Consider the following 17174-nt stretch of genomic DNA (forward strand, 5'->3'; position numbering starts at 1 on the left):
CTCTTTCCCAAAACAGCGTTGTTGTCCGAAAGTCAGGAGGATCTCCTCCCACCAGCATTTACACACAACAATAGTGACAGAAAACTGACACTCGACCATCAATCCCCCCCTCCCCTACAAACCCACCCACACACACCGCTCTCTTATGAATGACTGACTGAGTGAAGAGATAGGGAGGAAGCTGGAGGGCGCACTTCATCGTTCAAAAGCAGTTTCGGTTACAGTTTCACACTGGAGGTAAACACATGACCCTCCTGTGCAGGGGCTGATAAAGCCTAGTAATCTACTCAGAACTACACTAAACGGCCATAATGAATGGTTTCAGCTACTTTACATACTGCTGACGCATGTGCAAATGGACACACAGCTTGTCTAGTCCTTGTAAAGAAGTACTGCCAATAGAATAGGACTCTCTGGAGCAGATAAACATGAACCCATTGACACCATGCTGTCTAATGCCAGGCGTAGGCTAGAGGGGTATAAAGGCCCCCAGCATTGAGCACTGGAACTGTGTTTTCTGGAACGATGGCGCGCCACCCAATATTCAGACCTCAATTACGCTCTTGGTGCTGAACGCAATCAAATCCTCACAGCAATGCTCCATAAAAATTGTAGAAAGCCTTCCTTGGACAGTAGAGACAGTTACTCCAGCAAAAGCAGGTGCCTTGACACAGTAAATGAGCAGGTGTCCCAATACTTTTGTCTATACAGTACACTAATCAGTTTGAACGTTTCTAATCCCAACAAGTACAACCTGTCAATTATAAGCTTCTGCAAACGGTCATCAGTTCAGAAACTGTGTGTGTGTGTGTGTGTGTGTGTGTGTGTTTGGGGGGGGGGGGGGGGCAGAGGGCTGAGAAACCATTACGTAAGCATCAGAAAGGCCAGCCCAAAGCCTCCAAATATAACAACCAGTGCCATGCCATGTCAAACGCTTCTCAGCTGTCATGGAGGTAACCGAGTGTTCTGGCTAAGCGGTCATTTTTCCATTCTCTATTCAGAGTCAGGCCTAGAGAGATAGACCAGGAGGGAGGGAGGGAGACAGACAGAACAGGCAGAAGATATTGGACAGGCAGTGGCACGCTTTACAGAGTAGAAGACAGCTTTCATCTGCACTGAGCCAGCCATGCAAACTACCTTCCTCTCACAAATCAGAGTGGCTCTCAGACAGACTGATAAGCATGCACATTCTGCAGACTGGAGGCCCTCCCACATCAACTTTATTTACGCAACTGCTCCCATATCCAAGACATTCTTTTAAAAAAGCGACCAATTACAGCAAGCCAGGCTGAGCAGGCTTTTACAGAGGAGCTGCACAATTAACTGATTTCACCATGTAAAAGGAGGGCATTGCAATATTGCCATTATCCATTCAACTCAACACCCACTCAACTCACCAAAAAAAATAAATAAATAAAAACCACCACACCTCTTTGAACTGTTTGCTTGAAACCTAATGGAAAGATGATGGTTCTTTTCATAGCCGAATAATATCCCAGCTCTTCTTTGCACTCCTTTCAAGAGCATTATGGAAAAATTAGTTTCCACATGTTGCAGGGATCTCATAGCCTTTACAGTATGTCAGCAAGAAGCAACTCTCTTTGTCGCAGCACAGTGTCAGGGCCTTGCATTCCACCTCCAATGCTACTCAACTGTACACACATGTAAAATAGGGATGGGCAATATGACTTATTTGTGATACTGATCAAATGCAAAATCTGGATTTTGATTTATTTGATTTATTTATTTTAAAAGCATGATACAAGCGAGCGTATTGTGCTTTAAGAACACTCACCAACTGCACATTTCATTACAGAGAGTGTAATTACTCCTGTTTAATCAAATGAAGTGCAGCAGATTTTGAATATGAATCATTGTACTCAGTATGGGAGAGTATCCAAACAGCACTTTTTAAGAATCTGTTGCTACAGATACATTTTGCATGCACGTCAAAATATCGCAGTAAATATCGTGAGGATATTTTTTACCATATCGCCCAGTGTCAAATATTTTTGCAGTGCTGCAATCAGGCAAACAAACCAATATTCTAACAATACTTAGCAATCCTAAGTATTCGTATTTCCGTATTTAAAGAAGCTTCTGTATTGATGGATTGGAAAAGCAACGGTCATCTAAATAAAAGGAATGAATTAATTTTATCTGCGTGAACCCAACAAGCCAACAAAAGTAAAGCAACCACAGGTCTAGCATCACTGCTGCCGCCCATTCCCATACCTTTTAACGACAAAATGGCCCATTTTCCATTTCCAGTCATTTATTTAATATCTCTAGTGTCTATTTCCAATGGGGAGTTCTCCCTGTGCTAATATCGGCACATTAATTGTCCAAATTCCTATAAAACAGTAAGAGAATGGGATCACAGCATCCACATTTATCGATCATCTAAATTGAGCAGAATTTCTTCAAATAAGAAAATGATCATTGGGCAACTGAGCTCCATCCTAGTAGCTTGGCGAAACTTCCTGACCTGGTGACCATGTGGATCCACATGCTTGTTAGCTCAGAAAATATGTAGTGAGGACATGAGATACAGACCCAGTACAATCATGAAAAAAAGTAATTGTTTAAATCCTCTTAATAAAATGCACCCAGTATGCAAATCATGTGAGAATCTGTATTTTTTGCCTCCTGGGCTCCCTCTACAGTTGCGGAGTGTAATTCACTTTTACAGCAAGGTCAGTTTTAAACATGCATTTGTTGACCAGATATGAGAGATATGGAATTGTAAAGACAACATCTGAAGGTAGAGAAGCATGTGGGCGGAGGTGGTAGAGTAATATTACAGGATTTTACACCACAGTTATGGAGAGTGGTCTTATGCAGCTTCTCCAAAGTTTCATAGGGCAATAGAAGCGTTCCAGCAAGATCAGCTATTCTCTCTATTACGGTCAGTAATATGGTCAGTACGATCATCAAGTTATTTTAGGACAAAACTGCAATGTATTGTTCCTTTGACAACTACGATGCATGATACAGAAACTGAAACTGAAAAATGTCATTATTGGGCTAATATTGAAAATGCAATTGATAATCATAACCAATAATTGTGTCTCTTTACAGCTAATGCACTAAAACATGCGTAATCACCAATGTTGGGAATTAGTCCACCTTAACCACACAGACTCCTCTGCTAAATAAAAGAAAAATACCTACATTAGGTAAAGACATGAAATATGAAAATAATTAGTGATGCACATAAAGAAAAAAAAAAATCTGCTGTTTTGCTTTTATTTTGTATCCCTACAAAAAAATAATCCACTGCATTAAAACAATGTATTGAAGTTATCAGATTTTTCTATCAATATCAGCCACAATTAGGTGTTGATTATTTGTTATGGTGTCGGCCCAGAAACTCCACGAGTACATCCGCAGTCAGCAGCATCCAGGAGCCGGCAAGAGATCAATTCACTCCAGACTCACATTAATACAAGTAGCACCAGCTGATCTGAGCCCTGTCTCTTGACATATCTTCACATTGTTGGGGGAAGTTCTCCTTGATAAACACAAAAACAGTGTTCCCATGGAGGCAGACTTGCAAAACAAGGCTCAGCCTGCGCTCCGCTTACTGCACCAGAGAGAACTAGAAAGGACATAACATGATCAATGGATTATATAACTGCACAGTATTGGCAGGAAACAAAGGCCAGCATGTATTGTCTGACCAGCACGGGAAGAGAACAAGATTGGCACTTCCTCCGAGACGCCAGAGAAAGATATTTTTGTCAGCTAGATCTGGGTGTTCAGTTTATTTTTTTCCCCTCCTTTTCTTTTTCCTAGGAGGCTCAGGTACTTATTTTTTCCACGAGTTCTCAGCAGTATGTGTCAAATCACATGGAACCTGCATTTCTGCTGAGCTCAGCAAACGTTCATGTTGCAATAAGCAGCACACAATGTAAAGCAGATGGTGCCAAGATACAGTAGGTTGGACAGTCTTGTGAAAGCCAAGAATCAGTTCTGCATAGCGTTTAATCTAATTCCGCTGCCGGCGCAGGAGAAATGGAGCAAAGCAAGCACTTAATGAAAGCACAAGGAATCCTAACGCAAAGTGGAGAACACTTTGCATGTGTCTGCATGGGTAGTCGCCAGTTAATGCGTGTGTGTGGTTTGGGAGCGCTTGGCTAGTGACTCGCTCGGCCTCAGCATGCCTGGAGTTCCTGCACAAGAACTCACTGGGCAGCTCACTGTCAACCTTCAAAATCCCTCTAACACACACTGCCCGGAATTCCAATAATCCCAAGAGTTCTTCTGTGGAATTTCAGGGACCCGGAGGAGGAAGGATGAATCACAGAGCGAGGGGAAGAGAGAGCGAACGGGCATGCAACAGAGAACGAGACAAAAAAAAAAAAATGGGAAAAAAGACCAAAAAAGGCATGCAAGCATGGAGGGACCCCCATCCCACCCAAAAAAGGGGAGAATGGAGACCGGACAAGCAAATAAAACGGCTCTGAAGGTGAACGCCAGGCCGAGAGACAAAGTAAAAGGGAAAAAAAAAAAGTGCAAGAGAGACACCGAGAGAGAGAGAGAGAGAGAGAGAGATGAAAATAACCTCTCTTGAGCTGCCGGCTGTTTGGCCCCCCTGACCGCTCTGGCAGTTTGTAAGACACTCTACACTTCCAAAGATGGCAGACCCTGTAAGCTCGGAGCTGCTGGGCCCACCACTTTGGGAAGCATGTCATCACTGGCTCTTTCTCTGTCTGCTTCCTCTGCAGCGCACAAGCTAAAATGACAGACCTTGTGCAGGACTCTGGTCTCCACACCAAACGCCTCTAGCATTAGCCTACAGACCGTAAACCAGCACACACGGCCTGCCAGTAACAAAGCTCTTCCCATGAATAAGTACTTGTTCTGGGATTCTGGCACTGGGTTACGAATGTTCGGAGCTGTACACCAGCATTAACTCCTTTGAAAATAATAAGAGAAGCTAATATGCAAGCGAGAGAAAGCCCGGGAGCTGATTTATGAAGTTATGTAATACATAGGTCGTGTTGGAGTTAAAAGCAGGGTTAGCTTGAGTGCCAATAGTCAAGAACTTTACATACGAGTATTTCTATATTCCAGGCTTATATGTAAGGAAGCTAATTTGTAAACCTTCTTAGGTGTAAACAGCCTGTTAACAAGTATTAATTAACTGAAAGCTTGGGAGCTAATATATAAAGTTGTTAGCTTGATAAAGATATGCAAGAAATGTATGCAAGTACAACATTGGAAAAACGTTTAATTCAGGGGCTAAAACGTTGGGGAAATTGCATCTTTAAACTCTTAGCTTGGAAGTTACGATGTTAAAGTCAAATCTGGCTTCAGAGCTAATACGTAAAACTAGTGTTAGATTTGGGGCTAATACATAAAGAAGGGTCTTTGCTAAAACCAGTGTTCGTTTGGGAGCTAAATTGTAATCTTTCTTAAGTGAAGTTTTAAGAGGAAAACAAAAACAAGGTTAGCCGTTAGCTTGATAAGAAAGATATGCAAGAAATGTGAGAAATGTATGCAAGTACAGTATTGGAAAAACTTGTTCGTTTAGCGGCTAAAATGTTGGGGGAAATGGCATCTAAACTCCAGAGTTGGCATCTTAATCTTAGTTTGGAGACGATTAGCTTAAGCGCTAATACGTAAAACTAGTGTTAGATTTGGGACAAATACAATAAAGATGGTATTCAATAAAAACACTGTTCATTTGGGAGCAAATTTTCAACTTTCTTAAGTCAAAACAACCAGCTTGACAAGCTAAACACTTGGGAGCTAATATGTAAAGTTGCTAGCATAGCAAAAAACAGGTGTGAGTTTAGCAGCTAAATTGTAAACCTTCTTGTAAACAGCCAGGCTTGACAAGCTAAACAAGGTTAGCCGTTCTAAAACCAGTGTTCGTTTGGGAGCTAAATTGTAATCTTTCTTAAGTGAGTTTTAAGAGGAAAACAAAAACAAGGTTAGCCGTTAGCTTGATAAAGATATTCAAGAAATATGAGAAATATAGTATTGGAAAAACTTGTTCGTTTAGCGGCTAAAATGTTGGGGTAAATGGCATCTAAACTCCAAAGTTGGCATCTTAAATGGTATCTTAATCTTAGTTTCGAGGCTATTAGCTTAAGCGCTAATACGTAAAACTAGTGTTAGATTTGGGACAAATACAATAAAGATGGTATTCGATAAAAACACTGTTCATTTGGGAGCAAATTTTCAACTTTCTTAAGTCAAAACAACCAGCTTGACAAGCTAAACACTTGGGAGCTAATATGTAAAGTTGCTAGCATAGCAAAAAACAGGTGTACGTTTAGCAGCTAAATTGTAAACCTTCTTGTAAACAGCCAGCTTGAGCGTTAAGAGAAAACAAACACCGTTAGCTTGGAAGCTAATATGTAACATTGTTAGCTTGAGAAAATGTATGCAGGTATTGGGATAAAAGTTTTTGGTTAGGGGCTAAAATGTTGGGGAAAATGGCACCTATAAATGCTTAGCTTAAAGGCTAAAATGGTAAAAATCAGTTTGAGCTTAAACGCTAATATGTAAAACTAATGTTCGATTTGGGGGAACACAAAAAGAAGGGTCTTCGCTAAAACCAGTGTTCGTTTGGGAGCTAAATTGTAAACCTTCTTGTAAACAACCAGCTTAAGTTCAAAGAGGAAAACAAAAACAAGGTTAGCCGTCAACTTGGAAGCTAATATGTAAAGTTGTTAGCTTGTTATACAAGTATTGTTATATTTTAGGCTTTTTTTAGGGCTATGTAAGGAGGTTTCTTTGCGAAAACCAGTGTTAGTTTGGAAGATAAACTGTAAACTTTAACTGTGAACAGACAGATGAGTGTTAAGCGAAACAACAATACTAACAAAAACAGCATTAGATTGGGAGCTAATATGTAAAGCTGATAGATTGAAGAAAATGTATGCTGGTACAGTAATTAAGTAATAAAGTAAGATAAAACTTTGTAAGGGGGATAAATTGTTGGGAAAATGAATAGCTTAGAGACTATAATTTTAAAATCAGTTTGAGCTTAAGAGCGAATACGTAAAACTAGTGTTAGATTTGGGGCAACTACGTAAAGAAGGTTAGTTTTGGAGCACATATGTACATTTGTAGCTGTAAACAAGGTTCTTGCCTAAAAAACACCAGGCTTTTTAAACAATGTTAGTTTGGGACCTAATATGTGAAATTCTCAAATGCATAGGTAGCGTTAGCTGGACAGCTGTTAAAATCAGGTTTAGCTTGAGTCAAGAACGTTATATAATAGTCAAGAGCGTTATTTAAGTATTGTTATATTTTAGGCTTTTAGGCCATGTGAGAAAACCAGTGTTAGTCTGGAAGATAAAATGTAAACTTTGTGCTAAGAGAAACAACAAAACTAACAAAAACAGCATTAGATTGGGAGCTAATATGTAAAGCTGATAGATTGATAAAGAAGAAAATGTATGCTGGTACAGTAATTAAGTAATAAAGTAAGATAAAACTTTGTTAGGGGGATAAATTGTTGGGAAAATGAAAAGCTTAGAGGCTACAATGTTAAAATCAGAGCTAATACGTAAACTAGTGAATACAGACATTTGTAGATGTAAAAGAACACCAGGCTTTTTAAACAATGTTGGTTTGGGAGCTAAAATGAAGTCTTAGTTTAATATGGAAGATATGCAAGAAGTATGAAAAACATATGCAAGTATAATATTGGGAAAACGTGTTAGTTTAGGGGGGTTAAAAGAGAGCGAATATGTACATTTTAAGCTGCAGACATGGTTCTTGCCTAAAAAACAGCAGGCTTTAGTGCTTAGAAAAGTTTCACTTTAAAACAGTATTTGTTTTAAACTTCCTAGTTTAATATAGAAGATATGTAAGAAATGTAAGCAAAAAAATAATGTAAGAAAAGAATGTGGATAAAACTTGTTAGTTTAAGGGGCTAAAATGTTAAGAGTAAATTTCCTGGCCTATATTTAACATCCTGGCCTATCCTGGCCTATATTTAACACATAAATTTACACCAATCGGCCATAATACTAAAACCACGTATTGTTTGTGTAGGTCCTCTTTGTGCCACAGAGGAATGGCATCCACAGAACATAGCCAGCATTGCTGTAGCTCTTCTGTGGGACTGAACTTGACTGGGCAGCCTTTTCTCCCCTCACACCTCATGCCTGGGCACCCATGCTGCCAGTTCATCGATTGTCCTTCCTCGCACCACTTTTGGTAGGTACTGACCACTGCATATCATATTACTGCTACTTCCAACACTTCAAGAACTGTCTGATTACCATGCTGCCTAATATACTACACAGACAAAAGTATTGGGACACCTGCCTGTCCATTGTTCTTACAGAATCAGGGATACTTATTCAATTAAAAAAATGTATCTGGCTTTTGTTGGTGTTTGAGAAGTAAAGCTCAAGCTCAGAAGTCAAGTCAAATCAACCACCTGAGCCCCAACTCACACCGTTCTCCTGCTCCACAGCTTAACGCTGGGCGGCTTTAAACCCCTCTAACCCAAGCTACGGAGGTCCCATTATAACCAGATGGGTTATTTTAGATAGGTGCATAGGTTATTTTATTTTACATCAGTGATTCAATGCTATGCCTGACCACTGTATATTCTAATATAATATTTAAAAAATAAACCAGGCTTAGCTTGGGGGCAAGTTCAGTCACTGCAGGATGTGCCTGAGATTCCCAATTGGTTCTATTTGGCAGAAGACCCAGCAAAGCTATAAAAGGGTGTTATGAAAAAAAAGAAAAGTCGTTCAGATCAGATGCTGATCTGCTGACATTCAATCTCCGTCCACACTCCTTCGGGCGGCTGCTGCCGTGCTAAGCGGTCTGTGTGACAGGCAATTTTTGATTTGGAAACCAGTATAAATGTGTGCGATGAACCACTGTTAAAACAGACAGGTGTTTTAACGGCAAACACAAAGGTGTGCAGAAGCGTTTCACTTAATCCTCATTAGATATTCACCCTTGCTCCAGTCATTTCCCATGAAGCGTGCTAAATGTTTCATCCTGTAGAGAGGTCAGCGAAAAGCAAGAAAGGCTGAAAAAATCATTTTGCAAGCTCAATTAGCCACTAAGTACCTCGAGTAGCTCACTCAAGTTTTCTTGATGTCAAATAGCATCTTTTATTATGCAGTACCTTAATTAAAACAGAGAAATGCTGAGCAGAAGGAAAACGCTACTCCCTAAAACCAATCCGAATTGGCACTCTTGTATGCATGCAGGAGATTATTTCCTGCATGTGCAAGAGCTTTAGCAAACTGTACATCTGGGCCAAGTAAGTGCACCACTTTAATATCAAACACATTTCGGAGTTGCTGGATGGTGACGTGAGGCTATTTATTACCTCCAGCAAAGCTGAGGCGATGGCCGCGCTGCACAATGGATTCCTCCACCCGTGCCTCAAACATTGCATGGCCTGTTTTTTCTGATAGCATCAGGAGCACATGGTAAAAGCAGGCCCCTTGTGGCTGTGCAATAACCCGACTGATTAGCCTATAGGCAGGTCTTGTATGTGCAATCGTAAAGAGACACCACAGTGGAGCTCCAGGGTGGGGGGGGGGCAGTCAATTATTCAGAAGTCTGTAATAAGACGGATCAATGTCAGAATGTGCATCTTACGCAACCGAACATAGCTCACATCCTTCAGAGCAGAGAGAGAGAGAGAGAGAGAGAGAGAGAGAGAGAGAGAATGAAAGAGAAAGAAAGTAAGAGAGAAAGTGAGAGAGAGTGTTAGAGAGCGTTCTGCCCCCTCCAGGCAGGGCCTCTCTGTCTGAGAGCCTGCAGAGCGAACAGGCTGATTACTTCCAAGCTATTCAACACCAGGGAGACACTATTTATGCTTGTCTTATTTTCAGCATGCCACCCTCTTTCAACAGGCAACGCAAGCAGATCATCAAAACCCATGCAAGCCATGGAACGCTGAGCAATTCTGCCACAGCCTGCCTTTAAAAGCAGTCAGGTGCACGTGCACACACTCGCGCAATCAGGGATTTGCATGCAACCGAAGGGTGCTTGATTCCTGACACGGATTTCAGTTTTTATTTATTTATTTATATGCAGCATGCAAAGAACAAGCCTTGCCCTGGGCTGTAGGCAAAAGGTAAACGGCCCCAATGGGTCGCCTGCACAATGCAGCAAACAACGGGATTGTTCCCCTCTGTGCAGGAGAGAAAAAAGAAAAAGCAGCGTGGCTGGACGACCACCAACAATCAGCCTGTCGAAACAGCGGATTTAGTATCTCTGTCGCTGAAACTCGCAGGGGCCATTTGCATGACAAAATGGGAATTGTGCGGCGTGGAAGCCTCCCCGTGTAGCTTTAGGCCTCGGCTGCAGGGGCGAGACATGACCAGGACACTGAGCCACTGTGCAACTGTGCACTGGGGCCACGTCACGGCAAACAATAGCCACCAGAGGACACAGAGCATGCAACGCTGCAACAGTTTGTGAATGCAGTGCCCAACAGGCACAAGTCAATCCCACTGATGCACGATGTTGGGACTGCTCATAAAAGAGACCCTCCAGAGGAATAACACTAACTAATGTGTCATATACGCTAGCCAAGTTCCTGATCTTCTAGGAACTCAACCGGGATGTTCTGAACTACGGCAAATATGCGCAAGCCAAGTTTCCGATCTTCTAGGAACTCAATCGAAATGTTCTGAGCTATTCTTTGGAAACCCAGACCGGATTTTCACATTTCTTACAGCAATCTAGTCACAAAAACACAGTGGTATATTTTAAATATTTATTATATTATATTAATATTTATTATAATAGGTTTTAGAGCGAGAACAACGACCTAAGATCAGTTTTCAATAGTGCCTGGAGTCATTTCCAGTGCCATTTAAAAGACCATCTGCATGTGTACTATAAGAAGTTAAAAAATGTGGGCTAGTGTTTGCAAACTCCAAAGAAGTCTCACCATAGTCACGGCTGGTCTCAAAGTCTCTTCTAACTTCCCCCACTGTTCATTTGCATGTATTTAAAGATCCCATATTAAGGACAACCACATGTTCAGAGTTTAATGTAAAACACCAACATCACACTTCCTAGTATCTTTCATTCCCCAGTCCACACATGGAAACTAAGCTGCTAAAACCATTTTCATTGTTTTGGTGAGGTCACAAAAACCCAACACATTTATATACAGGTATATCCTGCTGTTCAGGCTACAGCAGTACAGCTTAAGCTCTAATGAGTGCTTTTCCAATGAGGCACCATCAGAACAGAGATCACTTACACATATTTAAGTCCCAAAGGCTGTTCTGTCACTCAGACAGAGAGAGGTGTTATCAAATGGTAACGTAAAAGTGAATTAGGACCATGTTTAGCACATAAAAACTACCATCGCCAAGCTGCCTCTACTCTCTAGCCATGTGCATATGGACACGTTTCAGAATGCAGAGCCATGTACAACACTTTGGGCCAAGAAATCAAGTCCTTTTTTAATTTATTTGGATGAATCTTTTCATGCCATCTTGCTAAAACTGGCATCAAGTGCAACTGAGAGGAGCAACCGCATTTAGTGAGTAAATAGGGCAATCAGAAAACTGTACTTCTGCGTAAAGCCATCACAAGAATGAAACCAGCACATAGCTACCTTAGCCTGCATTTTATAGGTAACCATCATCAACACCACCACACCATCAGCAGACTGAACTCAGTTGGTGGGTTTGGATCACTCTTTACTCTAAGCGTTGTGTTCCCTCGTGTGAATCTCTTGCAACATAAGAATCCATTGGAAGACAGCTCTGTTTAATTTGTGTCACTTCCTGCCACTTGATCCACAGTGAGCCTGACCGCAAACACCACAAACATCACGCAGATCCAACGTCACGGTGGACACCTTTCAGAGTGGACGAGGGGGGGGGGGGGGGGGGGGGGGAGTGAAAGACATGCGTTTAAACCTGCTATTGGAGTCACGCACATAAAGAATGACTGAGCAATCTAGATGCACAGTGATACCTAAAAACTACTACTGTGCACTGGATAGAGTCGGAGCAACATGAGAAGTCAGTTCTCAAAAAACTATTACATCCAATACTGTAACAAACCTAGCCTTTTCAATAAGTTCATGTTAGTTACATGTTAGTTATGCAAAGTTCTTTCCTTTTGTAAAATAACTAATTAATAATAAGTGCTGGAACAGCTCAAACAACACAGCATACTTTTAAGCTGACATCTTAATATTGCCCTGAGGGGGAGGCTGTCGTGAAATATAGGTGTCTCATTAGTAAACAATGTTTAATTTAAATAAAATTTACACTGTTCACTCTTCAGTTCATATATGGAAACTAAACTGCAAAGACAGTCATTATTTATTTGAAAGAAAAAGAAATTAGACTGAAGTTATAAGGAGTAATGAATTTCCATCCGGGCAACCAAATATCCGAATATCGTTGCTAGAGCACAAAAACAAAAAAGCAAAAAAGTCTTTTAAAAACGGCAACTTTACAACATACGAAAATAAAGAACCTGTCAACAAGTTCATTCCAAGTAATGTTGGGGCATTTCTATTGGTCCACTAGTCATGAAATTCTGACACAAAGCAAATGACAACTGCCAGACTCAAAATATGTGAAACAATTACAGCATTAAAAATGAAGATAGAGGTTTTCAGTCACTAAAACATAATTCATATAACCAAAATTATATCAGTTTACTTCTAAGAGAAAGACAGGTTGGAGAAATGTAAGGTAGAACCAAACTATAACCCCACATAAATGTCATAATTTGACCCCAGAAAACGCAAAGAAAGCGAGCCCTCAATTAAGCCCAGCTTCAATTAAAAAGCTTAGCAGCTTTTAAAGGAAACACATTTTTTTGTATATTAAGTTTTTCTGCATCTGTTTTCCCAGCATCGCTACCAGAAAATCTACAAGGATTTCACCAGTATAGTCAAGATGAGCCGAAAAAACATTTGTTGACAAACATGTCAATGTTGTGTTGATTGCACTGAAACACACAAGGCAATGCAGCTCAATTTGAGAGAGAAACTTAAAGCTTACAAAATGTACACAGGAACAAAGACAGTGGTAAAATTACAGGAAAATAAATAAATAAATTTAAAAAATTGCCAATCAAATAAAATACATTAACAAATAAATAATAAAAATACATAATCTATCCATGGCCTCAAGGCCTCCGCAACCAATCACAAGATTTAGCCAATTCCACTTTCCTCTAGGCTGTACCTATTTCCAGATAAACAGTGCAGTGAAGCATGCACCCGCTGTATGATGTCAGAATGATCCCAAACAGGATTTTCCAAGTGGGGAATTTCACTCAAGCTACTAATCAGCAATGGAAAAAAAGCGAGGGATGATACCCACGTTACTGAGGTGTGACATTTCACATGAGGAGTGTGCATTGTACTGTGATTCCATTCGGTTACCTCATTACCAGCAAATACATGAGTCAATACTGCAGTGGCCTGCATGTCCTGAAGACTTCAAGCACACTTTAAATGTATTATTCATTAAGTCTGAACTTGTCAGCGACTGGGGAAAACCTGAGCTCAAGAACAGTGCAGTCTTTCCCCGTTTCCATAATCACCTGTTTCCTGGACACTCCCAAACTGTCCCTGCAGCAGGTAGAGAAGTATGCCTACGTGCATGCTGGGGGGGGTGCCCTTAAAACAAACCTTAGAACATGGAGCCAGGTGTGTCCCATGTTACGCAACAGCAACCACTCCCCTTCCGACAAGGAACAACTACCAAGCGGCACAAAATTCCTGCAAAAGTCTCTTGATCACCACCTCAGGCCTTGGCATCTCCGCTCGCCTACACTGCACTCGCTTTCTGTCGACCAAGTTGCAGCATTTGGGGCCTGGAACGGCTCTAGACCACGCCGCAGGACCTGACACCCCAGCTGTTTGGTCATACTCCATGCTTTAGTTGCAAAGGAGCCAGGCTGGTGGAGATCCATGAGGCCTAAACTGCACTAAGCACTTGTGGGAAGAAAATGAGGGTGGAAAACTCCCATGCAACCCAGCTCCAGCTCTGCAAAAGTGCAACAAAAGGCCTCGTTCAGAGGCTCGCTTGGGCTGTAGGTGACAATCAAGTTGCAGAGAGCTTGCACAAGAAGCAGGAGAACAATCTGCAGCTGGGTGGCAGCTCTGGGTCAGGATTTTTGGGAGGTCCCAAAGCTCGAGAACATTTGCTTGGTTCCTCGAAATGCTGGGAGCAATGCACGTTCGCAACAAAACTATATTTAGCAGTGTTCTTTCTTGTAGCGCGTGGCTACCTATATGCATGGGCCTGCTGCTTGCTGGGACAAAGCTCAGGACGGGGCGCCCCAATCATTTTTCCATTACGTGCATGGACGGTGGCAAAGCGAAACGGTCCACTAAGAAAAAGTTCAGCGCGATTTTTTCCACCTCCGACATGCCATGCAGCCCAACCAACCGACCAGGCTCGTTTAGGACTCTTCCTCCCAGCACACAAGCACGCACGCACACACACACTGTACACTTACACATACACACACACAGTGGGCACGAACAAAGCTAGTTGCTTATTGCGTTTTGCATGCACCTTCCATGCAACGAGGTCCAAAGTATCAGAAATGCATTGCTTTCTGCAGGATAGGATTGCATGCACAATTTGATGTCGTAACAGTGGAGCAGTGTTGAGATATTATGCATTAAGTCGGGCGCGGGGCGACGTTGCCGTTGCACAATCCCCTTTCCCTTGCATTGCATTGCACTTCACTGCTAAGCTAGCTTGCTTAGTTCGCTTAGGCGCGCATGCAAAGGCACCAAAAAAGACTCTGCTCGTGCAAGGCTGCAAATAAACGTCGATTGCACGAGGAATTGTGGAGAAAACGTCGCAGGAACACGGTAGATCTTTAAAACAGGAAATGCAATGCAACCCCCCCACCTCCTCCTCCACCTTTTTTTCTTCCCTAGCCATCCAAGTTTTCGAGTTGCATTAGCACGCGAAGCTACAAATAAGAAGCTGCAGCCGTGCACGGCTGCGAGAAAGCGTGCACAAAATAAAGGCAGAGGTGGTCTGCGCAGCGCGAGCTCCGTGCAATGCACGCACGGCGAGTTGTACTCACCTCCTCTGGACACGGACATTTCCCCTTTGCTCTGGTGCGGGGGAGGGGAGGCGCGAAAGACTTTGCCTTCGTTCTCGCTCCCTCCCTCCATTCCTCCCCCCTCGCCGCGAAAGCGCTCGCCCTTGCAACAGAGGTGCACGAGCCGCGATCTGCATGCACTCTCGGTGTTGGTGGTTGTCGGTGGTGCTGGTTCTGGTGTGTATTGGTGCCTGTGTATGGGGAGGAGGTGGATGAGGAGTAGGAGGGGGTGAAGGTGCGCGCCGCCGCCGCCGCCGCCACCACCGCCGTGCACGCAGCGCGCGACGCTCTGTATCAGTCTCTCTTGGTTTTGTTTTGTTGTTGTTTTTGCACGAGAAGCCCCCCCGAGCTGTGAGCGGACAGGGAGAGGGGTGCGTTAAGTTTCGCGCAGAGAAAAGTCAGCGACGCTCGGCATGATGGACAGGCAAAGACAGAGAAAGAGAAAGACAGACGGAGAGAGAGGGAGAACACGCTCTTCCTGCAAAAAGGCGAGCGCAAAGGTTGATGGGAGTTGTAGTGCGATGCTGTAAGCTGGAAGGGAAGCAGGGGGAAGGCTACGCCTACTGGGTCACTTCTGATCAGGGTGCTTTTTCTGTGCACGCCCGCAACGAATGCTCATCTGCCCAACCCTGGACGTTATACCTGAGAGAATACGCGTGTGAATGTCATTGCATACAGCTGTATGCAAAAGTGTTGGCACCCACGATCAAATGGGCTGTTTTGTTGAGTAAAAAAAAGTAAAAAAAAATTAATTAATTAAAAAAAAAAAAAAAAAAAAAAAAAAAATATATATATATATATATATATATATATATATATATATATATATATGAATTTAACACATAAGGTGAAAAATAATAAAATGACAAGGCAAAATCTCCAATATGGCAACTTTACAGGAGGAGGAAAAATCCTCCTTAACTTTCAATAGAAGTCAATGTAAAATATTTTAGTTCCCTGGACTATTCATTAGTCACCTTGCTCTCTATAAGGTAAGGCCGTAGCTTAAGGCTCCTGCAGACAGTGTAAAATTAGTACAACAATATGGGACCAAACCAATAAATGTTGTATTATTTAATATTAAAATATTTTAATTCATATTTTGTTTTTATATTATATGATGCAAAATACATAATTTACGTGAAAGAAAACACCTTAGCACATTTTAAAGCTCAGTTGTTTATGAATCCTGAATTTTAACGTATTGACAAAATAATAAAATATTTGTAGCGAGTACAAATATTACATAATCTTTAATAGGATATGTTTTATTCTATGTTAAATTACGCAAATAAATACAACCTGCCCTGTAAAATGTTCAGGACATTATGGTGTAATTGTTTCGTTTAAGTGTTTAAGTTAAGTTTTAACATATTTTTATTTTAAAAATCAACAAAATGTGTGATTTGAACTGAGTGTCCATGATTGTGTATATAGATTATTGCCTTTATACAAAAACCTCATATGTCCAAAATGACATTTTACAGTAGAAGGAGAAAAAAAAACTGTATTTCTGTTGATCCGTTCATCCTGAAATTCTGACTCAATGTAAAGAACAACTGGTGGATTCAAAAATACAGGGTTTTCGTGCGACAATATTAGTAATTACTTAATTATATAACTTGAAAAACTACATAAAAGTACACACCAGAATGTATTTTAGGATGTTTTATTCAGTGTTTCATTACCATGTTTGTTTTAGAGGGGGGGACTACAAGCAGTTATTAAATGAAAAATAGCATACTGTAATTATCTATTTATATGAGCTGATTAGTTGTGAGATTGTGAATATTGGAATACCTCTATTCTAATACATTGTGAGATACTGTATATATTGTAATGTAAAGTCATAATGTTTATTTTCAGGTTATTAAAGATACTTAAGCTATACATTACAAAGTTATAAATGACAAACAAATGACTATGATTGGTCACAGTTGGACAGAAGTTAATAGGTTGCAAACAGAAGAAATAATACAAGGAATTCTGGAGCCATTCAGCACAATGCAGCAACCTTCTGTGAAAAAACACCTATAAAGAAAAAAACAATCAAAGTATGGATGACGTTTATGAAGCACAGTTACTGTAATGCTTAAATGTGATTAGAGCCTTGA

The 17174-nt window shown here is 41.3% G+C and overlaps 1 protein-coding gene across 1 annotated transcript in view; it reads right to left on the bottom strand.

Moving 5' to 3' along the window:
- Positions 1 to 15547, bottom strand: part of map2k6 (mitogen-activated protein kinase kinase 6) — a 33053-nt gene extending 17506 nt beyond the window's left edge. Inside the window, 2 exon segments of the mRNA XM_072666627.1 lie at positions 15043 to 15142; positions 15144 to 15547. Of these exon segments, the coding sequence (XP_072522728.1) occupies positions 15043 to 15142; positions 15144 to 15197 (154 nt within the window). The 5' untranslated portion in view covers positions 15198 to 15547.
- Positions 15548 to 17174: the final 1627 nt, after the last annotated feature.

The sequence above is a fragment of the Salminus brasiliensis genome, chromosome 22 (genome assembly GCF_030463535.1).
Source record: "Salminus brasiliensis chromosome 22, fSalBra1.hap2, whole genome shotgun sequence".
Lineage (NCBI taxonomy): Eukaryota > Metazoa > Chordata > Actinopteri > Characiformes > Bryconidae > Salminus > Salminus brasiliensis.